This window comes from Orcinus orca, chromosome 5, assembly GCF_937001465.1.
Source record: "Orcinus orca chromosome 5, mOrcOrc1.1, whole genome shotgun sequence".
NCBI lineage: Eukaryota > Metazoa > Chordata > Mammalia > Artiodactyla > Delphinidae > Orcinus > Orcinus orca.
Window position 1 is genome coordinate 21,281,727 of NC_064563.1, and position 24,432 is coordinate 21,306,158.

The 24,432-nt window shown below is 38.5% G+C and overlaps 1 protein-coding gene across 1 annotated transcript in view; it reads right to left on the reverse strand.

Moving 5' to 3' along the window:
* Positions 1 to 1,337: 1,337 nt before the first annotated feature.
* The window catches only part of AGTR1 (angiotensin II receptor type 1), a 44,900-nt gene continuing 21,805 nt past the window's right edge, over positions 1,338 to 24,432 (reverse strand). The window contains exons 3-4 of the mRNA XM_004278198.4: positions 17,401 to 17,547; positions 1,338 to 3,299 (exon numbers count right to left, since the gene is read on the reverse strand). Of these exons, the coding sequence (XP_004278246.1) occupies positions 2,174 to 3,253 (1,080 nt within the window). The 5' untranslated portion in view covers positions 3,254 to 3,299; positions 17,401 to 17,547 and the 3' untranslated portion in view covers positions 1,338 to 2,173. The remainder of the gene's footprint in view (positions 3,300 to 17,400; positions 17,548 to 24,432) is intronic.

Here is a 24,432-nt window from a genome sequence, read left to right on the forward strand (position 1 = left end):
TTGGAGGTGATTGTGAAAATAGTAAAGGACCTTTGGAGTTAGTGGCTGGCATTTTATGTCAGTGGAATTCAAAATAATATAAAAGGAAAACGAGGCACATGTAACCACATTTATTCACAAAATAACTCTATCCTTGGAAATGTGAACGATAGTAGGCTGCTTTGTGGAGATTCTGTCCAGCATTCTGTCTGACATCATTCTTTGAGTGGACCAAGGCCTCTCTGAATGCTCCCCCTCCCTCACGCCTCCCATCAGCTCCTTTATACATCACCCCAATCCTTGGCCACTGTTTATGGAGTCAGATGAGTACCTCTGCCTGCCCTGTGCGGAGCAAAGCAGCAGAGGCATCTAGGATGCTCCGAGGGGAGCAGGAACGCAACAGCACTTTCTTCAGTGCAGTTGCATCCTTGCTCCTGCATGTGGCCCCTGAATTCGTACAGTAAATTTTCCTTTTTTGCTTAAATCTAGTATATAGTCCATGCTGCTGAGGCTGTGGTGAGATGTCATACATAGTTGGTAGTATTGTAAATTGTTACGTTTTCTGGAAAATATTTGGCAATACGTATTAAGAATATTAAAAACATTCATATCTGTATATGCACTTGTACCACTTCTAGGAGTGTATCAGGGATTTATCAGATTCATGCACTTGAATATTCATGTACAGTGCAATTTATGATACTGAAAAATCAGAAAAAAGCTAAATGTTCCAATTTGAATATTAGCTAACTGTATCATGATGTGTCTGTATTTTGTAATGTTATACAATTATTAAAATGTTTAGAAAAACATTTAATGGAGTAGCAAACTACTGTGCTACGACATTAAGTGAAAAATGTGTATACAAAATACTACGTACTTTATGACTCCAGTATCATGATTTATACATGTACATGTGTATAATTAGTAAGACAAAAGTAGAACATTGCACCTAAATGTTAAAAATGGTAATTTTTGAGCAGAACTAAATATGACATTTTTTTAAACTGCTTTCCTCTATTTCTTACAATAATCATGTATGTGAATAGAAAAATCCTATTATTAAAAAATTCTGTGTAAAATAATACATTATTTTAGTGTTAAAAGGAATGAGTTTTTTCTTTGTTGCATGAAAAACTTTGGAAAATTCAACATGGTGTATTTACTCCGTGTTGTGCAGTGGAATAAAGTGTGTTCTTTATCTTTTCATGGCAGGATATAAAATCTAAAACCAACAGTGTTAAACTATCAGTTGTATCAAAATTTAAATAGAAATATGTTTGTACGTTTTCACAGTTGTTTTAAAAATAAATCAGCATCTATTTAAAGTAATGAAGATTAAATACATTACAGTAACATTATTTTAATGTGAATATAACTTTGCCAGATTTTAATAAAATAACAACAGTTTAGAGATACACATATATAGGTAGAATATATACTTTTTAAAATAGTAAGGCATATTTTATGATATATAATCTTTTTACCACAAAATACATATGCTTCTCAGATACGAAATAAAACTAATATGACTAGGAAGACACTACTACCTGGGACCAGAATAACACCTTTACAAGTAGTTTAATTTTTATACATGACTTTAGTAACATCATTATACAAATAAGCCATTTAGCGGGCATGTTTTGGCAGTGTGAATCTATAAGACACTGGTTGAATTTCACATAAACTTCTGCAACCTGACAACTACTGCTTAGCAAGTCTTTGTATAAAGTGTGCAGTAGCAGGTACAAGTGGGCCCCAGTTGCTAATAGGTAAATAGGCACAAAAGCTTTGCTGCCCTTTGGAAGTTGGGCAGAGCAATCTTGAGCTCTGATCTCCTGTTGCTCCTCTCAAGTTTTAACATATTCTAAGTACCTTTATGTGGAAATCAAAAATAACGGAACAAGAGCAGACTGGGGAGATGGCATTTCTACCAGTAAAATTTTCCAAATCAACACACTCATCCAGTTTCCAACATCATTCTTTGAGTGGACATAGTCTATCTGATGCAAAATGTGGCTTTGCTTTGTTTAGTTGCAAAGGGAGAGGGAAGCTTTTGTTCAGTACACATAATCGACTTTCTTCTTTGATTCTGAGAAGTAGCTTATGCTCATTTGGTAGTGAAGTGTTGTAGAGGAATGTTTCTCTTGCTCCTTCTTCACCAAGATGACTTCACAGACAGGTTTCAAGTGTGTCACTCAACCTCAATACACGGGACAGGCTTCTTGGTAGATAAGCTTCCATTTTCTGAGGGGCGGTAGGAAAGTGTGCTCATTTTTGTGGACAGGGTTGAGTGGGATTTGGCCTTTGGGGGAATGTATTTCAGAAGCTGGAGAAAATGTTTTTTAAATTTTTTCCCCAGAAAGCCATAAAAGAGAGGATTCAGGCAATTGTTAAAATAAGCTAAGCAAATAGTGATGGGCATGGCGGTGTCGACAATATCTGAAATTTTACAGTCATGTATGATGCCCAACTGAATCAGTACATCCAGAAAAGTGAATATTTGGTGGGGAACCCAGGAAAAGAAAAAGAAAAGCACAATTGCCATAATTATCTTGAAAATATCATCTTTTCTTGGTTTGTTCTTCTGAATTTCATAAGCCTTCTTCAGGGTCTTCCAAATAAGAGTATAACTTGTAAGAATGATCAGAAAAGGAAACAAGAAACCCAGTATATTCTTGGTTAGGCCCAGTCCTACGGGGAGGGTTGAATTTTGGGATTCGTAATGGAAAGCACAAACCGTGATATTGATATTCTCGATGAAAAATACATTGCGGTGGATTATAGTTGGCAAACTGGCCAAGGCAGCCAGCAGCCAAATAATGATGCAGGTGACTTTGGCCACAAGCATTGTGCGCCGAAGGCGGGACTTCATTGGGTGCACGATAGCCAGGTAGCGATCAATGCTTAGACATGTGAGTAGAAACACACTGGCATAGAGGTTGAAGCTGACGCTGGCTGAAGCGATCTTACATAGGTAATTGCCAAAGGGCCAGTGGTATTCCATAGCAGTGTAGACAGCCCATAGTGGCAAAGTCAGTAAAAAGCATAAGTCAGCCAGTGCTAAATTCAAAAGAAAAACACTGGCCACAGTCTTCAGTTTCATGTAAAAGTAAATGACAATCACCACCAAGCTGTTTCCAAATATTCCCACCACAAAGATAATACTATATAAAGTGGGGATCATGACAAATATGTAATTGTGCCTTCCAGCTTTGGGACAGTCCTCTTGGATTCTTTTAATACCATATTCGGTGGAAGAGTTGAGGATCATTTTGATCTCCTGGGTTAGCTGGTCTCAGACAGTATGCCAAATGTACCTAGAAAAAATACAAATGAAAAGGTAAAAGATTTTTAACTTCCAGTTGTAAATGAATAGTTTTATTTCTCAATCATTAATCAATCATTAATACAGTAACTCAACTTTAGTTTTTAGGAAAAAAAATTAGATCATATTTTCTGGAGAAAAGCTGATAAAACCTAAGATTGCACATTTAAATTAAGTTTTGGAACATATTGCTTTTCTAGGAAATGATAAAGATCCTTCAGACAAGTAGATGTGGGGTCCTATGTGAATACTTATCTAGGTCCTTTGCCTTTTTTCTAGGAGTAAATCCTAGCTTCCAAATTGATTAGAAAAACATAATCTAAATTTCAGAAAATACTACTGAATTAAATTAGTTATTCAGAAAGACTTGAGTTTTTCCTGAGGCTAATTAATTTGTCTTTAACCTCAGAAATGTGACACATCCATATCTTATTCTTTGAACCATTTCTTTCATATCACAATCTTAGGTAAAAAAATTATTAGCATCCTCCCTTAAGTGGTCTGAATAGCTGCCTCTAGGTTCTGAGGAATTGATTTAAGAGGGGATAAAAGGGAGGGCTCAAGGCTTTGGGGAACAGCATTCTTTCTATGGTTTTCCATGTCACTACAGGCAGTTACCACTTATTCTTTAACTTCCACCCCAGTCTAGCAAAAGGGCCTGAATCTCCTAACTTTTGTGCCCATGATCCATTTCTGGAGTTAACTCTGAGGTTAACCGGTTGTCTAACAAGGATGTCAAATAAATAGATTAGGTCAGGATTATCAATAAAACATGTGTTTTGGGGGGGCTCAAGATAGCAGCAGTTCTTTAGGATTTTAGGAAGAATCAGACGCTCAGGAATGAGCTCCACAGAGACTTTTGCAAATATTTGCTCCAATATTTTACATAATCAACAATCAAGCCATTCATTTGTGTGATTTAGAAAAGCATCATATTCTGCCCTAGACAAGAGTCTAACAAAAAACCCTTGGAAAGGAAGCTGAAGATGCTGTGAGGATAACATGGCAGGGTGTGGCACAGGCAGGCTCCGAGGTGAAGGCCAGCCCTAGGAGAGGCTGGCCAGGCAGGGTAGTGGTGTTGGGTAAAGACCCTATTGCTCCTCCAGGAGTGGGTCCCTAATGAGCATGGGCGTGCTTTCCACTTGTAGCAGATGATCCTGGGTAAAGAGAGGAGCAGGAATAAGACATGAATAGTCTGCCCAGGATAGCTGCACTTGGCATCCAGGAGAGCTGGATGAACTCGCGCACTTAAGGTGGTGTCCATCTTGGTGCAAAGTGGTGCTATGAAAAGGATGAGTCTCAAGTAGCCAGATTTTAAGAGGTAACACTGGGAAAGAGAGGTTCTTAAGCGGCCTCTTTGCCTCCCCCAAGGAGGCAGTTATTCTCCCTACCCAAGTTTTTGGCTCTATGCCCTCGTCTTGTACTCAAGACTATATAATCTAAATCCCTTTCTTCTCTTTCCATTCATGGGGGCATCAGCATCCGCCAACAGGCAGATGTCACATCATCTGTGGAGCCTTCCTGACTTGTCTGGGCAACTGGCTGTTCCATTTCTTGTGCTGCTCTGGCACTCTCGATGTAGGTTTTGACCTATATATTACAATGGTATGTTGACATATCTGTCTTCTCCACTGGTTTGTCCGTGGCTTGAGGGTAAGGCCTGTTCGAAGCATCTTGTTCATTAGTATAGGCCCTGACACCTTTCTGGAAGCAGATGATAAATGTCTGGTAAATAAGAGAGCAAGTGGACAAATTGAATGAGTGAATATTATATAACTTAAAGCTACAAGTAGAGAGTATTGAGACTAATTTCTAGGGGCTAATGAAATCAATTTACATTCTGACAGAAAATCTGACAGAAAATACTCAGTGTCAACCTGGGCTTCACCTTGGATAACAAGCCAAAACCCAAACCCAAATCTAATCCCGAACCAAACCAAACCATACTGACAAAAAAATAAAAAACCTTGGCACTTTTAGAAATCTGTAGTTTACAAAACAGAAGAAGATAAAAATAAGGAATTACTTAGTAGAAACTAGGGCTAGGCTCTCAGGAAGGTTTGACCTACTTCTTCCTTACCCAGAAGGATTTCTCTACACTTTCCTGATTTTTTCAGTTTTTAAAAAAGTCGTAATTACTGAAATCATGCCAATTTAAAAGTATAAATTCATTTAGGTAAACAAATACTCTATTAAAAATTAAATGCTTCTTAAAAAGCCTATGAGCTAGCAGTCATTTATACCTTAAAGTGGATTAATTTACTTATTTGCTCTCCTTCTAACATCTAGTTGTGATAAGTTGGATTTTGCCTAGGAAAAAATTGGAAATGTCAAGGTTAAAGAATCTCAAAGATTAAAAGTAGCCTGGGTTGAACTGAAAATAGGGCAGAGTTAAATATTTGTTTCAGTTTGGGCATAAGGGCACTAAATGTTAGGAAGGAATAAACCGGATTCATTAGGATTCCTTGGGTGCCCTGAGCTTGGGTGCACAAGAGTAGGGAGGAAACTCTCTTTCCTCTCTTGACCTCACTTTGAGGGCACACAACTCTTGCTGGTCCCATTTTTTGTCTAGAGGGGGTAGAACTTTATTGACTAGGCTGGAACTATAACCATCATTTGTAAAAGAATTTCAGTGGAAAAATTTGCATTTGAAAGGACCAATTTATAAACATGGTTTTGGACTCCAGTTCCTTCACATTCTGAGGTCAGCCTTTTCTTAAGTTTCCATCGATCCATATTGACTAATATTTAAAATGTAAAAGGTTGCTCTGAACACCTAGGGAAACATCCCTGGAAGTTTGAATGAGGTATATATTATTTTAATGAGTATATTATTTGAGAAACTCTGGGCATAGCGTTGAATATACTAACTGGAAGGACATTTTATATAAATGTTTCTATAAGTAATGACCAAAACTTTCTATCTAGTAAGGCGTCGGGGAGAGGAATTTCAGGGAATGAAAATAGCAGGAGCAAGTACAAGAAAGCAGAAATGCAAATAGTGTGTTCAGCAGGCAGTCATCCATTCGTTCCATATTCACTAAACACCTACTATGTGCTGGGGTCAGGGATGCAAAGTGAATAAAGTCACAGTCCTTCTCCTGCTTTGGATGATTTGAGTCTAGCTGGGGGAACAGGAGCCTTAAAGCCAAAATTATCTCCACTGTGTTGAATACTATACCATACCAGAGGCATGTGGAATGTTCTGTATTTTTCACTGACCCAGCTTGATGGTGGGAATGTCCGGGAGTTATCAGGCACATTTCCCAGAGATGGCACTTGGACTTTGGAGGATGTATGGGAAACAGAGTGGTTAGAAGTTAAAGGCAACCACCTGGCCAGCTAAGGTGGAATAGAGATTTCGTTATTGCTTGAACTTTTCCCTCCTTATAAATGTCTGAAGCTTCATCTATGGGAAACTGCTCTTGTAAATTTACAGATATTGTACAACCTTCCAGGCAGGGGTGTGGGGTCTGAATGTGTACTGGATGGGAGGGTGACACAGGCCATGCTGGTAGGTAAGAAATATTGTTCTCTCAGTCTGCACTGTTGCCACTCATAGGCTTCCCTAGAGAAACCTGGTTCTTGAGAAAGAGAGAAAATGGAACGCTTATGATTGGAGTCACCTTAGATTGATGATAAACAAGTGGTAAAGAGTAGGGTGTTTTTCTCTTTGAAGCTTGAAAGTATGCTATTTTGGTGAGCAGCTGAAGGAGAGAGAGATGTGATCTCCTAGGACACCAAACTTTTGAGTCCCAGAAAGCAGCTACTTTTCTGTTTCATCCTGCTTCTTCTTCCAGTAGGGTTATAAGCAGGTAGGATACTGATTAGAAACACAGGAGGATCCACCTCTCTCTATTTCTGGGTCTCACTGTAGCTTTTACTCAGGCTCTGTGGTTTACATGAATTCCACAACATCATTTCCTCTTGAGGTAAACAAGATGGAATTTGGAGTCAAAATGCTTGTAATGGAATCTTCCTTTACCACATACAAATGTGTGTGGCTCTGGATAAGTCACCCAATTTTTCTCTGAACATAAGCCTCAGTTTCCTCATCTGTAAGAAATGGGAGCAATGATTCTTACTGCACTTAATTATTGTAGTAATTAAATGCAATAACTTGAAAGTACTGGGCCTATCTTTCAAATAGTAAGTGTTTAATAAATGTGTTTTATTTGAATCTTTACTATTATTTTTTTGAATGCAAGGCAAGTGCTGACTCAGCCATGAATCAAAAAAGCATGAGAGATTTAAAAAAAAGGTTTATCATTGGTAAGCTTTTGCCATTAAAAGGCTAAAAATACCAAGCTGTTTTTCTTTCAAAGTATGAGTAAAAAATAATCTTAAGCAGATGAATAAATATGCCATGAGTCAGGTGGGAACTTTCAGTCTGCTACAAATACAAGGTTGGTTCACGGTGGCCACACCACATTTATCTACTGCTTGCTTTAGTAGGAGTTACCTTTCATTCCGTGACAGCTTCCCTGGTTCTTAAAAACGAACCTAAGAAAGAAGATTTTCTTTTTTCTTTCTTTTTTAATTCTAAGAATATTTCCCCAAGACTTTTGATTAGAATATTAATACCTCCTTAAGCTTTTAGGCAAGCCAAAACCAATCTAATTAAATTGTTCATTACAAGCTCCTTTTTTAATGATTTTGCAATCTGAAGAAAAAAAAATACCCCGAAGTTTCCTATGATAATAAAGAGAGAACTAAACAACCAAATAATTATATTTTAGGATAATCTATCAAAGTATCTTTCTTTTTTAAAAAATTCTCTTTAATTTTATTATCTCCTTTTATTTATTTTTAAAAATATTTATTTATTTGGTTGCACTGGGTCTTAGTTGCAGCAGGCTCCTTAGTTGTGCTCTGGGGCTCCTTAGTTGTGGCATGTGAACTCTCAGTTGCGGCATGCACCTGGGATCTAGTTCCCTGCCCAGGGATCGAACCCAGGCCCCCTGCATTGGGAGCATGGAGTCTTAACCACTGTGCCCCAAAATATCTTTCTTAAATATCAAAAAGAGTAGGCCAGTGTTTGTTATTTGCCTGTAGTGCTGGACAGCTCAATACACCATCCTGTTCAAAAGGCATTCTCTTTATTGCTCCTATCTTATAATTCAGACATTAGAAAGCAACTGTTTCTGCTCCTGTGTGTTCTTCCCCTAGTAATGAATGAGTCATTCTACAGGGAACAACTGTTAGTATCCATTTGTGAATTCACTGAATCATAGAAGTTGGCATTCAGATTTTTAGGGTTTCTACTTGTTTCTTTTTCAAATCCACTTGTTCTTATTTCTTAACCTTCTGTTCTTATTTTATGGGGTCTATTTCTACCCTTATCTCCTTAACCGTTCTGAACATCTGTGTGTGAAAAGCCCCTATCCAATTGCTTTACTATTTGTAGTTCTTCAGGTATAAATTCTATTTGTTTCATCTATAGACGCTGTTACTTGGCATTTGCCTTCATTTTAGGTTTCATAATCTTTGCGAGTTAATCTCTAGTAGGAATTAACTTCTTTAGTAGGCCTGAGTGGATGGCAGTGGTGGTAAAATTTCTGCTTGGGCATACAACACTCACTTGATCTGGAAAAGTTTTAATGCCAATTCTCAGCCTAGTTTCCAACCCCTTACTTTGCAGATACTGCAGATTAGGCCCTCTACCCATTCTCAAATTTTTGCCCGTCTACAGAAGTTATTTTAGTCTTTGGTCACAATGGGAAGTAATTTTCCAGTCCTGGCTTTAACCAGGAAACCCAGTGTCCGTGGCCTTCAGTACATGAGCTTAATGGCCTTTACTTCCATTCTGGTAAAGTCATTAGAACTCTATCTCAGCTGTGTATCTGGTGTTGGTTCTTCTCTGGCCCCTGTGGTCTCAATTCTTATATGGAGCTGTAATGGGATATTTTATGTATTTAGAGAAAAAAGGTAATATCCATGATTGCTTAATCCATTATCTTCATCTTGACTGGAAGTTGCCCTACACATTATTTGGTGATAATGGTTAGGTTTCTTGGATCCAATAAGCTTTGAAGTATAGTCTTGTCCCTCTTCTTGCGCTCCCTGCCCCATCCTGACCTTTGATGAAGCATCCAGGCCTTTCTGGGTGACACTTTCCTCCAGGCCCGTAATGCTGGCAGCCATGACGAAGGGAGCATGGCAAAGAGCCTGCATCATAAGGCAGGTGACCAGAATTACTCTCAAGTCAGATCCACAGGAGAATGCAGTGCTTTTGGTCAGCAATTCCCGCCTAACTTCTCTACGTTAAGTACTTTTCTTGGAGATGATTTTGTTTGCCTCTGCAATTCCCAGATTAATCTTTCTCTTAACACAAAAGATATTTTATTAAAATTATTAATGCCATACTAATTACATACTTAAGATTCAATCTCTTCAAACTTAATGAATGCAAGTGTGGTATGTCTACGTGGTAAGTAGTGGTGTCTGGCCCTCTTCCTAAGTCAATGTCATCCACCGTGGCCTGCCCTCACAAGAAATGAAAACAGCGCAAGCTACTTTTTTATTTCTGCTCATACCATATGTAACCAACTGTAGTGACGGTGGTTAAATATTCTGTCATCCTCAACCAGTCCTCCCCTTTGCTTTGTCCAAAACAGCCCAAGAACCTAAAGAACTCAGCTTTAAGAAAGGAAATTCAGAAATTCCTTCCAAGTCAGGGTATAAATTTCAAGGAAAGTAAAATATTAATCCTAAATTTTTGCTTCTTGGAAATTATTCAGTACTTCAATATCTAATAATATAACACTAAACTACAATTAAATTTCTCTCCACTCGAGAAGCTCCAATTTATCATAGATTATAGTTTAAACAAGTCAGTTGTGATGAATATCCCAAGCTCGCCAAACAACTCTCTTCATTCCTATGCTATTTCCTCCCACTCATGGCTATCCTAAACTCTTGGCTATTTCTGTAGTATGATTTTTTTTTAAATTTCAGAAAGGAAAGATAGGGATGAAAGATATGTGATTAAGTCTAACCAGGTGCTTAATAATCTTCCTTTGACGCACTGGTGTTAGTAGAAAATATTCTTTTTATGTTAAATATAGAAGGCAATGGAAGGTTCTTCAGTGAGTTTAGAAAGAGTAGTGTTCCAGAGACTAGGAGAAAAGGAAAATAACATCTAACTTGGAAGAAAGCTTGTACATACATGAACCCCTGTCCTTTACTACTTCCAACTTCCTCAAATTTATGGACTCATAGAATCTCCCTGAGGGAATCATAACCACATTTTGAAAGATCAGTATCTTGGCCATCAAGGTGGAAGAAACCTCATTTTTTTTTTTTTTTTTTTTTTGCGGTACGCGGGCCTCTCACTGTTGTGGCCTCTCCCGTTGCGGAGCACAGGCTCCAGACACGCAGGCTCAGCGGCCATGGCTCACGGGTCCAGCTGCTCCGCGGCCTGTGGGATCTTCCCGGACTGGGGCACGAACCCGTGTCCCCTGCATTGGCAGGCGGACTCTCAACCACTGCGCCACCAGGGAAGCCCCCTCATTTTAAATATATGGCTTTCGGAGACTGTTTACAAGCTTTTCTTTTTCTAAAGATGAAAAACGCAGCTCCTAGGTGGGCATCTCAGTCAACAACAGCTGCTTTATCCAACTTGTGAACAAAAGCCCAGATTTCATCTGTGAAGCCACTCCACATTTGCCTCTTTGAGACTTTAAATCGGGAGCAGACACTGCTTATTTCTTTTCAAATTCCACTTTAAGGGGTATGAGGAAAGTTATTGGGAAGGAAAGGATGCACTAATTAATTTATACCCTTAAGAAATGATGATAATAGTATAGAATTATGTATTATGAGTTTTATGTTAGAGGTTATGGCATATAACCATATATGGTATATGACATGGCAATTCATTTCAGATTGAAGTTTTTACTGTTATGCAAATCAGATAACCATAAATTTTAAATGAAGCTAGAAGGATTAAATATTCAGTATATTGTACATGTTTCCCCAAATTACCCAGTGTCCTAATTGAAGCAGAAATATTCTTTGGATGATAGTCTACAAATTGGTCCTGCACAATGTGTAAGGAGACTTGGGTTCTAATTTTGGCTTTCCCACTCACTAGCAAGGTGACCTTGAACCAGTCACTTAGCTTCTCTAGGTTTCTGTATCGTCGGGGAGCTGGTACATGCTTCAGAAAATCTCCTGAAACACTGAAATTTCATAATCTCTCTTCTGAATAGGTATACATCTTTTGTATACAATCTACAAAAGATATATATTAGGTAGGTATACAAAAGGTATACAATAATGGCTCGACAAGTAGAAATTACCCAGTAAATCATTAAATCAGCCAGCTATTTGTTTGTCTATTGATACAGATATTATTAGTATCACAATGAGTTAATAACATTCTGTAATTAAATATAAAAACTCTTTTTTATTTAAAATGAAATGAAAAGAATTTTACCTTTTACTGAAGATGAATAAAGAAACTCTACTTAAGCTCATTATGTTATAGTGACAGTGCGTTCCCCCCCCACCCCATTTTTTAGATTAACTATTAACCCAAAGAAATGTTTCCCCAGCAGAGCATTTGGATAGCTGGTTGTGACTCCAGGTTGATGAGGTCAAGATTATAGGTTTGGACGCCATCTAGACTAGCTGTTTTCACTCCATTTATGGTCAAAGACTATGAGCCTCTCAGACATCCCTTGTGTTATTCACTGGCAATTCCAGGTGAAAGGGTAAAGACAGATTGATTCATGGCTGCAAGTCAAAATTAAAAGTATGCCCTGCAGTTAGGGAGTCAAGATTATATCATCCTATGAAAAAGGTGGCACAATATGTTATTGTTAAAATAACTTATTCAAAATGAACCTATTCTCAGATTCTCTGTGGGGAAAATACAACTTTTTAAAGTTTAGCATATACTCAGAGTGGTTCAGTTGCCCAGATAAAACATAGAGGTGAGGGCAGAGGAACCTCACAGTAATATACTATTTAGAATAATACTTCAAAGTATTATATTGTCAGTGTTTTGATGAGCTAAATGGGCTTTTGTGCCAAGAAAATGAATTCTGTAAGGGTTATGTCCATTTGATTTTTATCACAGAGTTACATTTTTTTTCAAATACAGTTTTGTATACTACTTTTAATTTTACTTTTTACATTAGAATGTCATAAAAATGGAGAGAGATTAGAATGGTTTGACAGAGAAAGCACTGGAATAGAGTCCTGTCCAATGGCTTGTTTTGTCACTAAAATCATACATAGGTAACTTAATCTCTTACTTTGTTATCCCTTAAATATTACAAAGTATTTGGAATGGGAATACCAATACCTGTTCTCACCTCTATTTCATAGATTGTTAAAGTTAAAAAGTGAGGTCTTTGGAAGGTATGGAGACACTTTGAAAATATAAGCTTTCTATAATGCAAGGCTAAATGAAATGAACTTCATGAAAGAAAACTCAGAACTTCAAAAGATTAATGGAATTTTTTCATTCAGAAATTCAGCAGAAATATTTTTGATTATTGTAATCTAATGCTTTTGCTTCAAGAATTGTAACAAGGTACTTGATTAATGCTGAAAGGTAAAATGATAAGATATTGTATAGCTTCTACATTTACATTGTAGCAGCAAATGTTTGTGTACAACGTGGGACCCTCAGGCTAAATCTGATTGACAGATATATTTTCTTTGGCCCCCAAAGTGCTTATAGCTTTTGGGATTTGAATACTCTGTGGTTCACTAATCCCCACCATTCTCTATTTTCTGATTCTTTAGGTCAGTGCTGTTCAAAAGAAATACAATGTGAGCCACATATGTAATTAAACATTTTCTAGTAGCCACATTAAAAAATAAAAAGGAACAGGTGACATTAATTTTGGTAATATATTTTATTTAACCCAATATACCCAAAATATTGTCATTTCAACATGTAATCAATATAACAATTATTGAGATAGTTTCCTTTTTTTTTTTTTTTTTGTACCAAGTCTTCAAAAGCCAGAGTATAGTTTGTTTCCAGCACATCTTAGTTGAAACTGGCCACACTTCGAGTGCTCAGTCACCACTTGGGGCAGGCCACTGAACTGGACAGCACAGCACATGTGCTTCCCTCATGTAAGTCACCTACCTAGCCCTTCTAGCAATGGTCCTGAAAATGTGGTCCCTGGAACAGCGGCGTCACCATCACTTGGGAATCCCTTGGGAATGCAAATCTTAGGCCTCACCACAGACCTACTGAATTAGAAACCCTGTGGGTGAGGTCCCACAAAATTTTAATGAGCCCTCCAGGTGATTCTGATGCATGCTAACATTTAAAAACCACTGCCCTACTGGCATCTTCATCTGTAACCCTTGCTTATGTGCTCTGTGCCTGTCACGACTCATAGGCAAAACCAAATACAACAAACAACAAAAGTGCCATCAGCTGAAATGTTTTCATTTGGCCCCTTTGAGGCATTAAAACCTGAAGAAATAGGACAAATTCCTAAATGCAGCTTGAGAATTACACATTGAACTGTGTATTTCAGGATTGGAGTAGCTAAGGGGAGCCGAACAGGAGTCATCTAGTCAAATAACCCTTGCACCTACTCCTAGATGTCTGGAATTTCTTTGACAGGGGTGGGGTGGACGATACCCACATCTATACCCCCATTAGAACCAAGATCTACCTGCAGGAGAAGACATGCTGACTCAGGTGAGAGCCAGAGTTAAGGCCGTGGAAGAGCGTGGTGCTGGGAACCAAAGACCTGAATCAAGTACACGATTTACCTCTTACGAGCTATGAAGTTTTTAGCTTTTCACCAAACCTACGACTCATCTTATTCATCTGGAAAATAATGATAATGAAGTTCATGATAATGATGAAGTGAAAAAATATCTGTCCAGTCTGGCTCACAATACCATTGTGAACATCAAATGAGATCATGTATGTGGAGATGCTATGAGATCCTGTAGCTTTAAGACTTTTGTTAGTATTATTAAAATCCACTGTGGTATAAATGACCAATTTTTCCCTTGCAAGCAAATATGGATAAGAAGGATTGGAAAACTGCATGTGATTCTGGAAGGAGAAGAAGCTAAAGGACCAGAAAGGGGTGGAAAGGCTCAGAGAGGGGCTTGAAGGCACTGCTAGTGAGCTTCTTGACCAGTTTTTCCAGCTCTAATCATGTTCTTGAATACCTATATAATTTTAAAATATAAATTACAGTGATACTACACCACTGATTTTAATAAAAAAAAGTTTAGACCATTCTATCTCCCATTATTTACCTCTCCATTCATTTCTATGTGGGGCTACTTGTGTTCTCTAATTAATCACCCTGTGATAAGAGGCACGGATGCTGGGCCAATAAAAGGTAAACAACACTTTGCCAACTGAAAAATACGATGAGATACCGGTGACTGCTGCTTCCTGTGAAAACTTCATTAGCAATAAATGAGTTACCAGATGTCACCTATCAGATTTGAAATTAAAATATATTCCCAGTATTTGTGTGCAGTCTGAGCAGGACAAAAAAATGAACTGTTTCCAAGAGAACTGCATAAGATAATGCACCTCTTTGCCTTCGATTGTTTGTTTCTCCTCTAAACGTAGAATAAATGCATCCCTTGGTTTGTACAGGGGAAATATAGCATTTCTGCATACAAGGTTATGCAGTGAAGTGGCACATTACTCATACAGCAGCAGCTCTTTAAGGACAAGGTGAATGTTTTCAAACATTCTGTACCACACCAAGACCACCATCTCCTCTTGTTTTTAACTTTGCCATAGCAATTTCTGTCTTTTGTCACCTTCACTTTCAGCAAGCAATTTCTGCTTTTATTACCAACAATAAAACTGTTCAACTCAGCAACTGTCAGCGTTGACTCCATTTATTCCCCCGTTAGTGCTTCCTTTTTATCATGAGATATGAAACCTCTCCTCTTGTTCTTCTGGCTGGCTAAGCCGACTGCGTTCTGGTCCTTAAAGTCACAAGCCTCTGATCGGAAAGCAACTGTGGTTAAGGAGGAAATCCCACAGTAGGATATCGGACAGCACACTTTCACTTGAGCCAGCAGAAATTTCAAATGATAAGCCAGTGTGGTAGAAATATCTGACACTCTCTAGTTTTTATAAACAAGTTTTTTGGCAGAAGAAGGCCCATGTTCCTTTGCAATTTCAAAATCTCCACGGTTTTTTGGTTCCAACTCAAGACCACAACTGTTCAAAACTGTTTATTTCTTTTCCTCCCTAGTTTATTTTTGTTCTTATCTCCTGTGAGATAGGTGAAACATAAATCAAATTAAGAGGGTGAACTTAATCACCCTCACTCCCAAGAAATATTTACACAGAATTTCTTTACACAAAGAAATTCCCCAAAGCACTTAAAAGCTTATTTCTGGGTCATTTACTACTCATCAGATGCTGGGGATGCAGGATCTACTGCCCTTTGACCTTCGCATAAAGGAAGCCAGAACATCTTTGAAATAATTAGCTACGTCAATGGGGAAAATGTCAATTTAAACTTTTTAGCTGCATAACTTCAGCACAAAGTTACACACAAGTGTTCAAATAAACTTATTGTTTTATACTCTTCTGTGCTTCAGCTGGTATCTGATTCACATGGGGGACTTATAATAATAGTGGCTTAATATTAACAATAGGAACATTTATGATTAATTGAATGCTTACTATATGCCAAGTATTATGCTAATTGCTTTCATCTCTGTAAGAGCCCTGTTATGAACTGAATTGTGTCCCCCCAACCCCAAATTCATACATTGAAGCCTAAATCCTCAATGTGACTATATTTGGAGATAGGGCCTTTAAAGAGGTAATTAAGGTTAAATGAGGTCACAGGGTTGGGGCCCTAATCCAGTAGGATTGGTGTCCTTATTAAAGGAAGACACACCAGGAATGTGCTTGCACAGAGGAAAAAAACATGTGAAGACAGTGAGAAGGTGGCTGTCTTCGAGTGAAAAAGGAAGGTCTCACCAGACACTAACCCTGCTGGCAACTTGATCTTGAACTTCTAGCCTCCAGAACTGGGAGAAAATAAATTTCTATTGTTATTTTGTTATGGCAGTCCTAGCAAACTAATACAAGACCTATCAGGGAAGGCACCATTATTCCCACTCTTCAGATGAGGAAACTGAGGCTTAGAGAGCAGGTCCTTACATTTCTGACATTCTAAAGTTTCGAGGTTCAGTTCTTTTTTTTTTTTTTTGTAAGGTCATCTCTATATACTCTGGTTAAGTGCTTCTCTATCAGGTAATTTTGCCCTCCAGGGACATTTTGCAATGTCTGGAGACATTTTTGGTTCCGATAACAGGGGGAAAGGGAGGAGGGAGTGTTACTAGCATCTAGTGGGTAGAGACCAAAGATACTGCTAATCATCTTACAAGGCACAGGATAGACCCCTGCAGCAAAGAATTATCTAGTCTAAGATGTCAGTGGTACTGATGTTGAGAAATCTTTCTGGTCTGGACTTTGTTTTTTCCCCTTTCAATTCTTGATGACCTGTAGTTCTTATCTTTCGTGGAATAAGTTAACTATACAGTCTTTTTTATTGGTGGTATTATATTCATATCTTCCCAGGGAAACTATAGATCCCTCAAAAGATAAAATTCTGTCAGGTAGCCTTTAAATGTTCAAGGTCATGCTGAATACTTAGTAGGGGCTCTAAAATTGTCAGTTGACTAAATATCTGTTGTGTCAGATCATTCTAGAAATTATCCTCTCTAAGTATTTTCCAGAATTCTAGGATTCTGTACAAGAACAATGGAAGAGAGAATTTGAGCTTAGATTCATTATAAGGGCTTCTAAGGATTTGATAGCTCTTATAGTAGCTCCAAGGTTGCCTCTGGAGGAAGGCAGCCACCAGGTCCGGAAGTCAAACCCTGCCCTCTGGTGGCGTCACTGCCATAGGCAACTGCTGTGTCAATCTGAGTCATTAGTGTCTAAACTGACTGTAAAATATTTGAATGTAAATTCATCTTTGCATTCACATTAGGCTTTTTTTCTCTACACATTGAATGTAGCCTGTCATCAAGGCTCTAATGAGAATTAAACCAAGTAGAGGAAAGTAAGAGAGGGATAAGCATACCTAGTTAGAGAGGGATAAACATACCTAGTTACAAATGATAATCTCTCCCAGTTTGTCAACCAAAGAGTTTCAGTTACTTAGTTTGAGTCTCTGTTACTTGTCTCTTCTGCCCAACTGCTTTACTGATCCATAAGGGCAACGAGTAGTTGTTTTTGTAGCCGAAGAACATTTCTGAAAAAAAAAAAAAGGGTTTCTAAAGGACCAATATTAATAGAGTTCTATGACCAAAATTTTAATTGTTTATTGGTTCCTGTGGTATTTTTCCCTACAAATTTCTTACTGACTAGTTCTAGAAGAAAAGCACCATTGTGTTTGAAATACCAGCTAAATCTGAGGAAATTATACTTCCCCAAAACCATTGAGGACTCTGTTCTCTCACTAGGAAAACACTGCTGTACTTCTTATCACAGAATGCAGCCTTTTCTGTATACTGATGCCAAATGGGTAACATTTTAGTGGGACATTTGAAGTTGTGATATGCAACTCCATGGGAGACAAACAAGGTCATTCAGAAGGTCTTTTCATTGAGAACATCAGAGCTTTCAGAAGACTCAGGCAGCCTTTCCTGGATAATTGGGATAAAACTGAAATAAAGAAAAAGCCCATAAGGTTCAAAAATAAGCAATCAGATGGAAGCACTCAGAATTAGGAAGTTAAAAGATATGGTAAATGCTGATGCTGAATCTTAATATATAAAACCAATAGTGGTAAGTAAAAAAGCAACATAATTTAAGAAGCTGAAGAGTAGAAATCAGTTGATTGCAGGGTTTAACAGAGGGAAAAAAAAGACTGAGAACAAACAGTAGTCTGGAACTGGGGGGTGGAGGACTTGGTGGCTTTTTCTTTGCCATTCTAGAAATTGAGACCGTAGGCAAATCATTAAACCTTCACTGGACCTTGCTCTGACCAATGGGAATGAGATGATAAAGCGTCGACCTCGCCCTTGTAAGAATGTTGTAAGATTCTACGTTTAAAATAATTTCCTCAAAAGATAATTTATCATACTCATTCAGTGTGAACAGACTATATACCATAAAACAAGTTTAATATATGGCTGAAGTGGAAAGCTAATCTATATATCAAGAGGTATATATTCAGTACTTAGAATTTTAAAAGGGAACATTAATTTAATCAACGTTAGCAGAGTCTGGTGGCTGGCAGGCATCATGGGAAACAAACCGTAAGCTTTGCAGTCACAAAGGTAAGATCCTGGCTCAACCTCTGACTAATCTTGTAACTGGCTAATTTACTCATCCTCATTGAGCCTTAGTGTCCTCATCTTTTAAAACAGGATAAAAACTTGCTGTTAACATGAGGGTTAAATACAACATGGGGGAAAAAAGATTGCCATATATTAAACACTCAATAAATATCTATTTTTACTATCATTTTATATATTCTCAGTATATATTCATATGTCCCCACCAAATACTAAGTGAATTACCCCATAAATTTATATATATGTATAAGTTGTCACATTATTACACATGGCTAAGAAACAGATTGGCATGATGTTAGAGCTCTGTCAATACAATACAGTATGGTGATACAATTTGTTGTTAATCCCATAAAGCAATGTAAAGGATCCAGGAAGGATCCATTTTTAAAAGAAGTGAAGGTGTGAACACCTAAAGTGTAGATGATTTTAAGAGTACTTTAAGCTAGAGGGGGGAAAATACCATACTATAGACCTTTGGTTGATGAAGCATACTTTAATTAAATGGCAAAAATTTCCTTCAAAGCATAGGATTGAGAGAAAAAAATATCTTTGCCAAGACCCCCCCTAGTATTCATACGTCTCTTCCTTGAATTATCTGACTTAACATGTGGTAATTGTTGTTTTTTAATATGACTTCATGAGATTCACTTTCTAATAATTATAAAACACTGTATTATTTCTGGTAATAAAATTTTTTTTTTTTTTTTGCGGTATGCGGGCCTCTCACTGTTGTGGCCTCTCCCGTTGTGGAGCACAGGCTCCGGACGCGCAGGCTCAGCGGCCATGGCTCACGGGCCCAGCCGCTCCGCGGCATGTGGGATCTTCCCGGACCGGGGCACGAACCCGTGTACCCTGCATCGGCAGGCGGACTCCCAACCACTGCGCCGCCAGGGAAGCCCCTGGTAATAACATTTTTGATATTACTTTATTACTATATAAAATAATGGAAAAACAAATTAGGCTAAATATTTTTGTACTCAGAATAGAGCAGGCAGATTTGTGCAGTTCATTAGAACTTTGTGAGAATAACATAGTATGCTAATAATTTTGGATATGAAGAGGTTCTGATACAGAGAAAATATGTCTAGGAATCAGTCTGTTTCAGTAGGCATTGTTATATGCATGCCAACGATCCGCTTAAAAGCCATTCTCTAGATAAATAACATGCTTCATGTTACATCAACAAATTAAGATGTTCTCTTTACAGAAAAAGTCATTCTGTAACTATGGACTTTCGATTTAGGTTTGGAGTGTAGTTTTGTCTCAGTGTAGATCAGGAAGTCACAGAAATTTCTGCTATGGAAGGAAATTTAGGGGTCATATTTATTGCTTTTCTTCTTGAGAGAAATACAGGCATATATATGTACGCCCTTAGAGACACCAGGGGAGGCAGAGACAAGATGGTGGACAGGAAGGACTTGAGCCCACCTCTTCTCACGAAAACACCAAGATCACAACAAACTGCTGAACAACCATTGACAAAAAAGACTGGAACCTACCAAAAAAGATATTCTACATCCAAAGACAAAGAAGAAGCCACAACGAGACTGTAGGAGGGGCACATTCGCGATACAATCAAATTCCATACCCGCCGGGTGGGTGACCTACAAACTATATGTATGCCCTTTGTCCCTGTAAACATACACAATTACGATATTCTAAATGGGGTCTTGGTTGTCAGGCTACCCAAGCAAAGTCTGTTTTAACCTAGAATGTAGTTGAAATATTATTCTGTATAGTCTTTTGCTTTTATTGAGACAACTTGAGTCAGAGATTCAGGACATTTTACTGCTGGAATGGGCCCTAGAAATTACATGCTTCAGGGTTCACATATTTAAATACTAATAGGGGCTGGGAGCAACAGAGATGGGTGAAGTGGGTATGGTGGTGGACCATGGTGGTGGACACTTCCCCTTTCTCAGAGGAGGTGGGGATGGGGATTCTTAATTGTGCCAGTCGTGATGAGGGGAAGATACAGGCTGATTTTTTAAGATAAGCTGGAAATTTCAAATTTTACATGGAGTATCCTATTTTGAAATATTTTCAACTAAAGCAAATGAGAAAAAAATCAACACTGCGTGGAAGTAAACAGAACTCTTTTGCAGACCAAATTTGGTCCAAGGGCTGCCAATTTACAACTCAGGATCCAGGCCTAATTTTACAATTAAGAAAACAGACTTCGGGCTTCCCTGGTGGCACAGTGGTTGAGAGTCCACCTGCCGATGCAGGGGACATGGGTTTGTGCCCCGGTCCGAGCGGCTGAGCCCGTGAGCCATGGCCGCTGAGCCTGCGCGTCCGGAGCCTGTGCTCCGCAACGGGGGAGGCCACAACAATGAGAGGCCTGCGTATCGCAAAAAAAAAAAAAAAAATAGAAAACAGACTTCAAGCCCCAGCAAATGCTGCAAACCCCCATTCCAGTGTTTTTATAATACACTAAATACTTGAAGTGTGCTGTTGTTAGACATCCCCCATTCCATTTCCACATTCAACAATAATCCATGACCAAGGAGTAGCGGGTAGTGGGAAAACAAAGAGATATGATGGGATGCGGTATTACCCGCCCCTGCTCTCACGAGACTAGCCTGGTGCAGAGTCTGCGAACTGTCTCAGAATGGCAGCTGGTACTGCACCTCCCCGCTTCTTTGATCTTGCCAGCAACTTACCTTTCCTTTTCCCTTTTTATATTTTGGTAAAGAGACTGTTACGTGTTCTAGAGCTGTGGTTGCATTTCACTAAAGTGATGTCTCCGCGCGGGTGAGTACAGCGCACAATCTGAGATATGTGCTTCTTGCACATTGTTTTAACATCTATTCAAAAGGTATCATCTAGTGCCCAAAAGACGATCAGCAGTGAAAGGGCCTGATGCCATTTCATAGAGCCACAGTGACCACATGGCCTGGTTATATAACTGGTGATGAGGTGAGATTTTAAAATATTTTCAGTAAGTGCTGAAAAATACTTATTCTTGAAAGCTTCGTTGTCAAGTAAAGTGTTTCTAAAGTGAACTGTGGTGCTCCAAGCATGAAATTATCTACATATTTGTAGATATGTAGATACAAACGTAGCAAGGCTACGTTTGTGTTTTTGATACTTTTTTTCTAAATTCATTCACTGCAGCTTTAGGAACACACACACACAAAATACATAGAGAGAATATATCTGCTGTTAAGTGGGTACATTGACTGAGGGAATCACACAGGATTAATACTGGATGCATATGGAGCATTTCTGATGAACAGTAATATTTGGCTAGCATATACGTTTCTTGGAATTCTAGCCCTAATAAAACTTCCTAGACAAGTAAATTGATTTTTTTTTAGCTTGGTTGGAAAAATAGTTTAATTCTCATGAGCATATTTTGAATTCTGTAAAAGGACAACATGTACATTTTGGTTAATTGCCTCATTGGCTGGAAGAACACAGTTCATGGTTTTATACATAGTGCCTTGGATGGGAAGGGTGGGGAGCTTCAAAAGTATCAATACTAACTTCCATTTTAATTGTATTTTGGGTGAAGAGAACAAATTTCATACTGTTTCAAACTGTAGAGTTTTCATGTGAGATGGAAAATCGAGATGGAACATGGTGGTCTGATGATGTAAACTTTCTTATAATTCGGAAGGTGCCACGTTGAGGACTGCTAGTAGCTACTCTACTGAGGAGTCCATGCCAGAGAGGAGTGTCAGTCCATGGACAGTGATGCCATCTGCTCCACGAGCCAGAGAAGGGCCTCGGGGGTGGGGGAGTCAGAGTGGGTTGGGAAAGGGCCCATGTGGAGCGCCTTCGGGAAGTCTGTTGTCTTCAGCTGCTAAACTCCTCTTGAAAGGAAGTATTTATTCATCTGGGAATTTCAGTATTAAGCAAGTAGTAAGTATGAGGCCACTGGGATCAAACTCATGATCCAGGGAAGAATATGGTGGGGGCAGTGGAAGGAACATGGTCATAGTGTCTGAAGTCTTGGTTTGAGTTTTCAGCTCCAGAAATTCTATTTCAGACATTTGAATATTGTCCATGTCTCTTCAATATGTTCAGACTTTCCCCTAGCTTCTTGAACATATGGAATTCTATCATCTGTGTCATTACTAGGTCTGTTTCTATTAATTGATTTTTTTTTCTTTTTATGGATTTTATTTTCCTGCTTCTTTGCATGCCTGGTAATTTTTGAATGGATGCTAAGCACTGTGAACTTCACCTTGTTGGATATTGGATGTTTTTGTATTCCCATATAAATTCTCCAGCTTTGTTCTGGGAAGCAGTTACATACTTGCGAACAGTTGGATTCCTTCAGATCTGGCTTTTAAGCTTTGTTAGGTGGGACCAGAGAAGCATTTAGTCTAATTTTTTCCTATTCTTGAGGCAAAACCCTTGTGAATATGCTACCTGATGTCCCATGAATTATGAGTTTTACCCCTCAGGCTCGTGGGAACAACAACTATTTTCTGGCTCTGGATAATCTCTGTGGAGTGTGCCCTCTAATCCTTCTGGGTGATTACTTACTCACATGCACTGAAACACAGGGAGGACCTTTCAGATTTCCACACTCTTTCTTTGCAAAGCTCTCTAGCGTCTGGTACTCTGCTCTGTGATCTCTAGCTCCTTGCGTCTCTGGACCCCAGCTCTGTCTCCACAGCTCACGGACACCTGGGAGCTCCTTCTGGATTATCCTTTCTGAGCCCTGGCTTGGAGCTTTCTCCAGGCAGTGATCTGGGGCTCACTTCATTTGTCTTCTATCCCTCAGAGACTACTGTCCTTTGTTGCCTGGTGTCCACTGTCTTGAAAATCATTGTTTCTCGTATATATATATTCATATATATATTCATATATTCATATATACATATATATTTATATATATTCATATATATTCATATATATTCATATATATATTCATATATATATATAATATTTTAGTAGTTGTTTTTGGCGAGACAGTAAATCTCTCTCACTCCATCTTGCCTGGAAGTAGAAGTCTCTGGGTTTGAGTTTGACCTACATCTTGTGTGCTATTTAATTTTGGAAGAATTACTTAGCTTCCTCCTCTTCTTTGTCTATTTATGAAATAGGGATAATAATATAATGATTAGGCAATGGGGTCATATAGAACCCAAAGGAGGGACTTTCTTGGTGGTCCAGTGGCTAAGACTCTGCACTCCCAATGCAGGGGACCTGGGCTCTATCCCTGGTCAGGGAACTAGATCCCACATGCTGCAGCTAAGAGTTCACATGCGGCAACTAAAGATCCCATGTGCCACAATGAAGATCCCGTGTGCTGCAACTAAGACCCAGAGCGGCCAAATAACTAGATAAATATTAAAAAAAAAAAATTAGGCAAAGGAGCAGCCATACGTTGAGAGTGGACTTTAAAAAAAGACCTGCATGGGGTGCACCTCTTTCTCCCTCGCAGAAATCACCCGAGCTCTTTTCTCTTGCCCAAAAGGGATACTTGCCTTATTTTTTTGCCCTCATACCAACTAATGACCCTGCCCTTTACCTTGTGGACCTGCTGATGAAGGGTCTATAAGCCAAAGACCACTTGTCTCCTCTCAGAACCCATGGGGCAAAAAACAAGTTTATCTGAAACATTTTGCCAAAGCTACACCGCCATACAACTGTAGTACCTCAACAGGGTCTACGTGACTTGTGGTTAAAAAGATCGATTTTTTTTCTTATTTACACCATAATTTAAAATAATCATGTTCGCCAAATTCCTGTGAAGCAGAATGCATAATACTATTAATTGAGAACATCTGTGCACAATTATAAACAGAACTCATTCAGCTTATAGTTAGTACTTTAACATTTGAAAAGAAAGTGTTATTTTTTTAAGGGAAAGATATCTT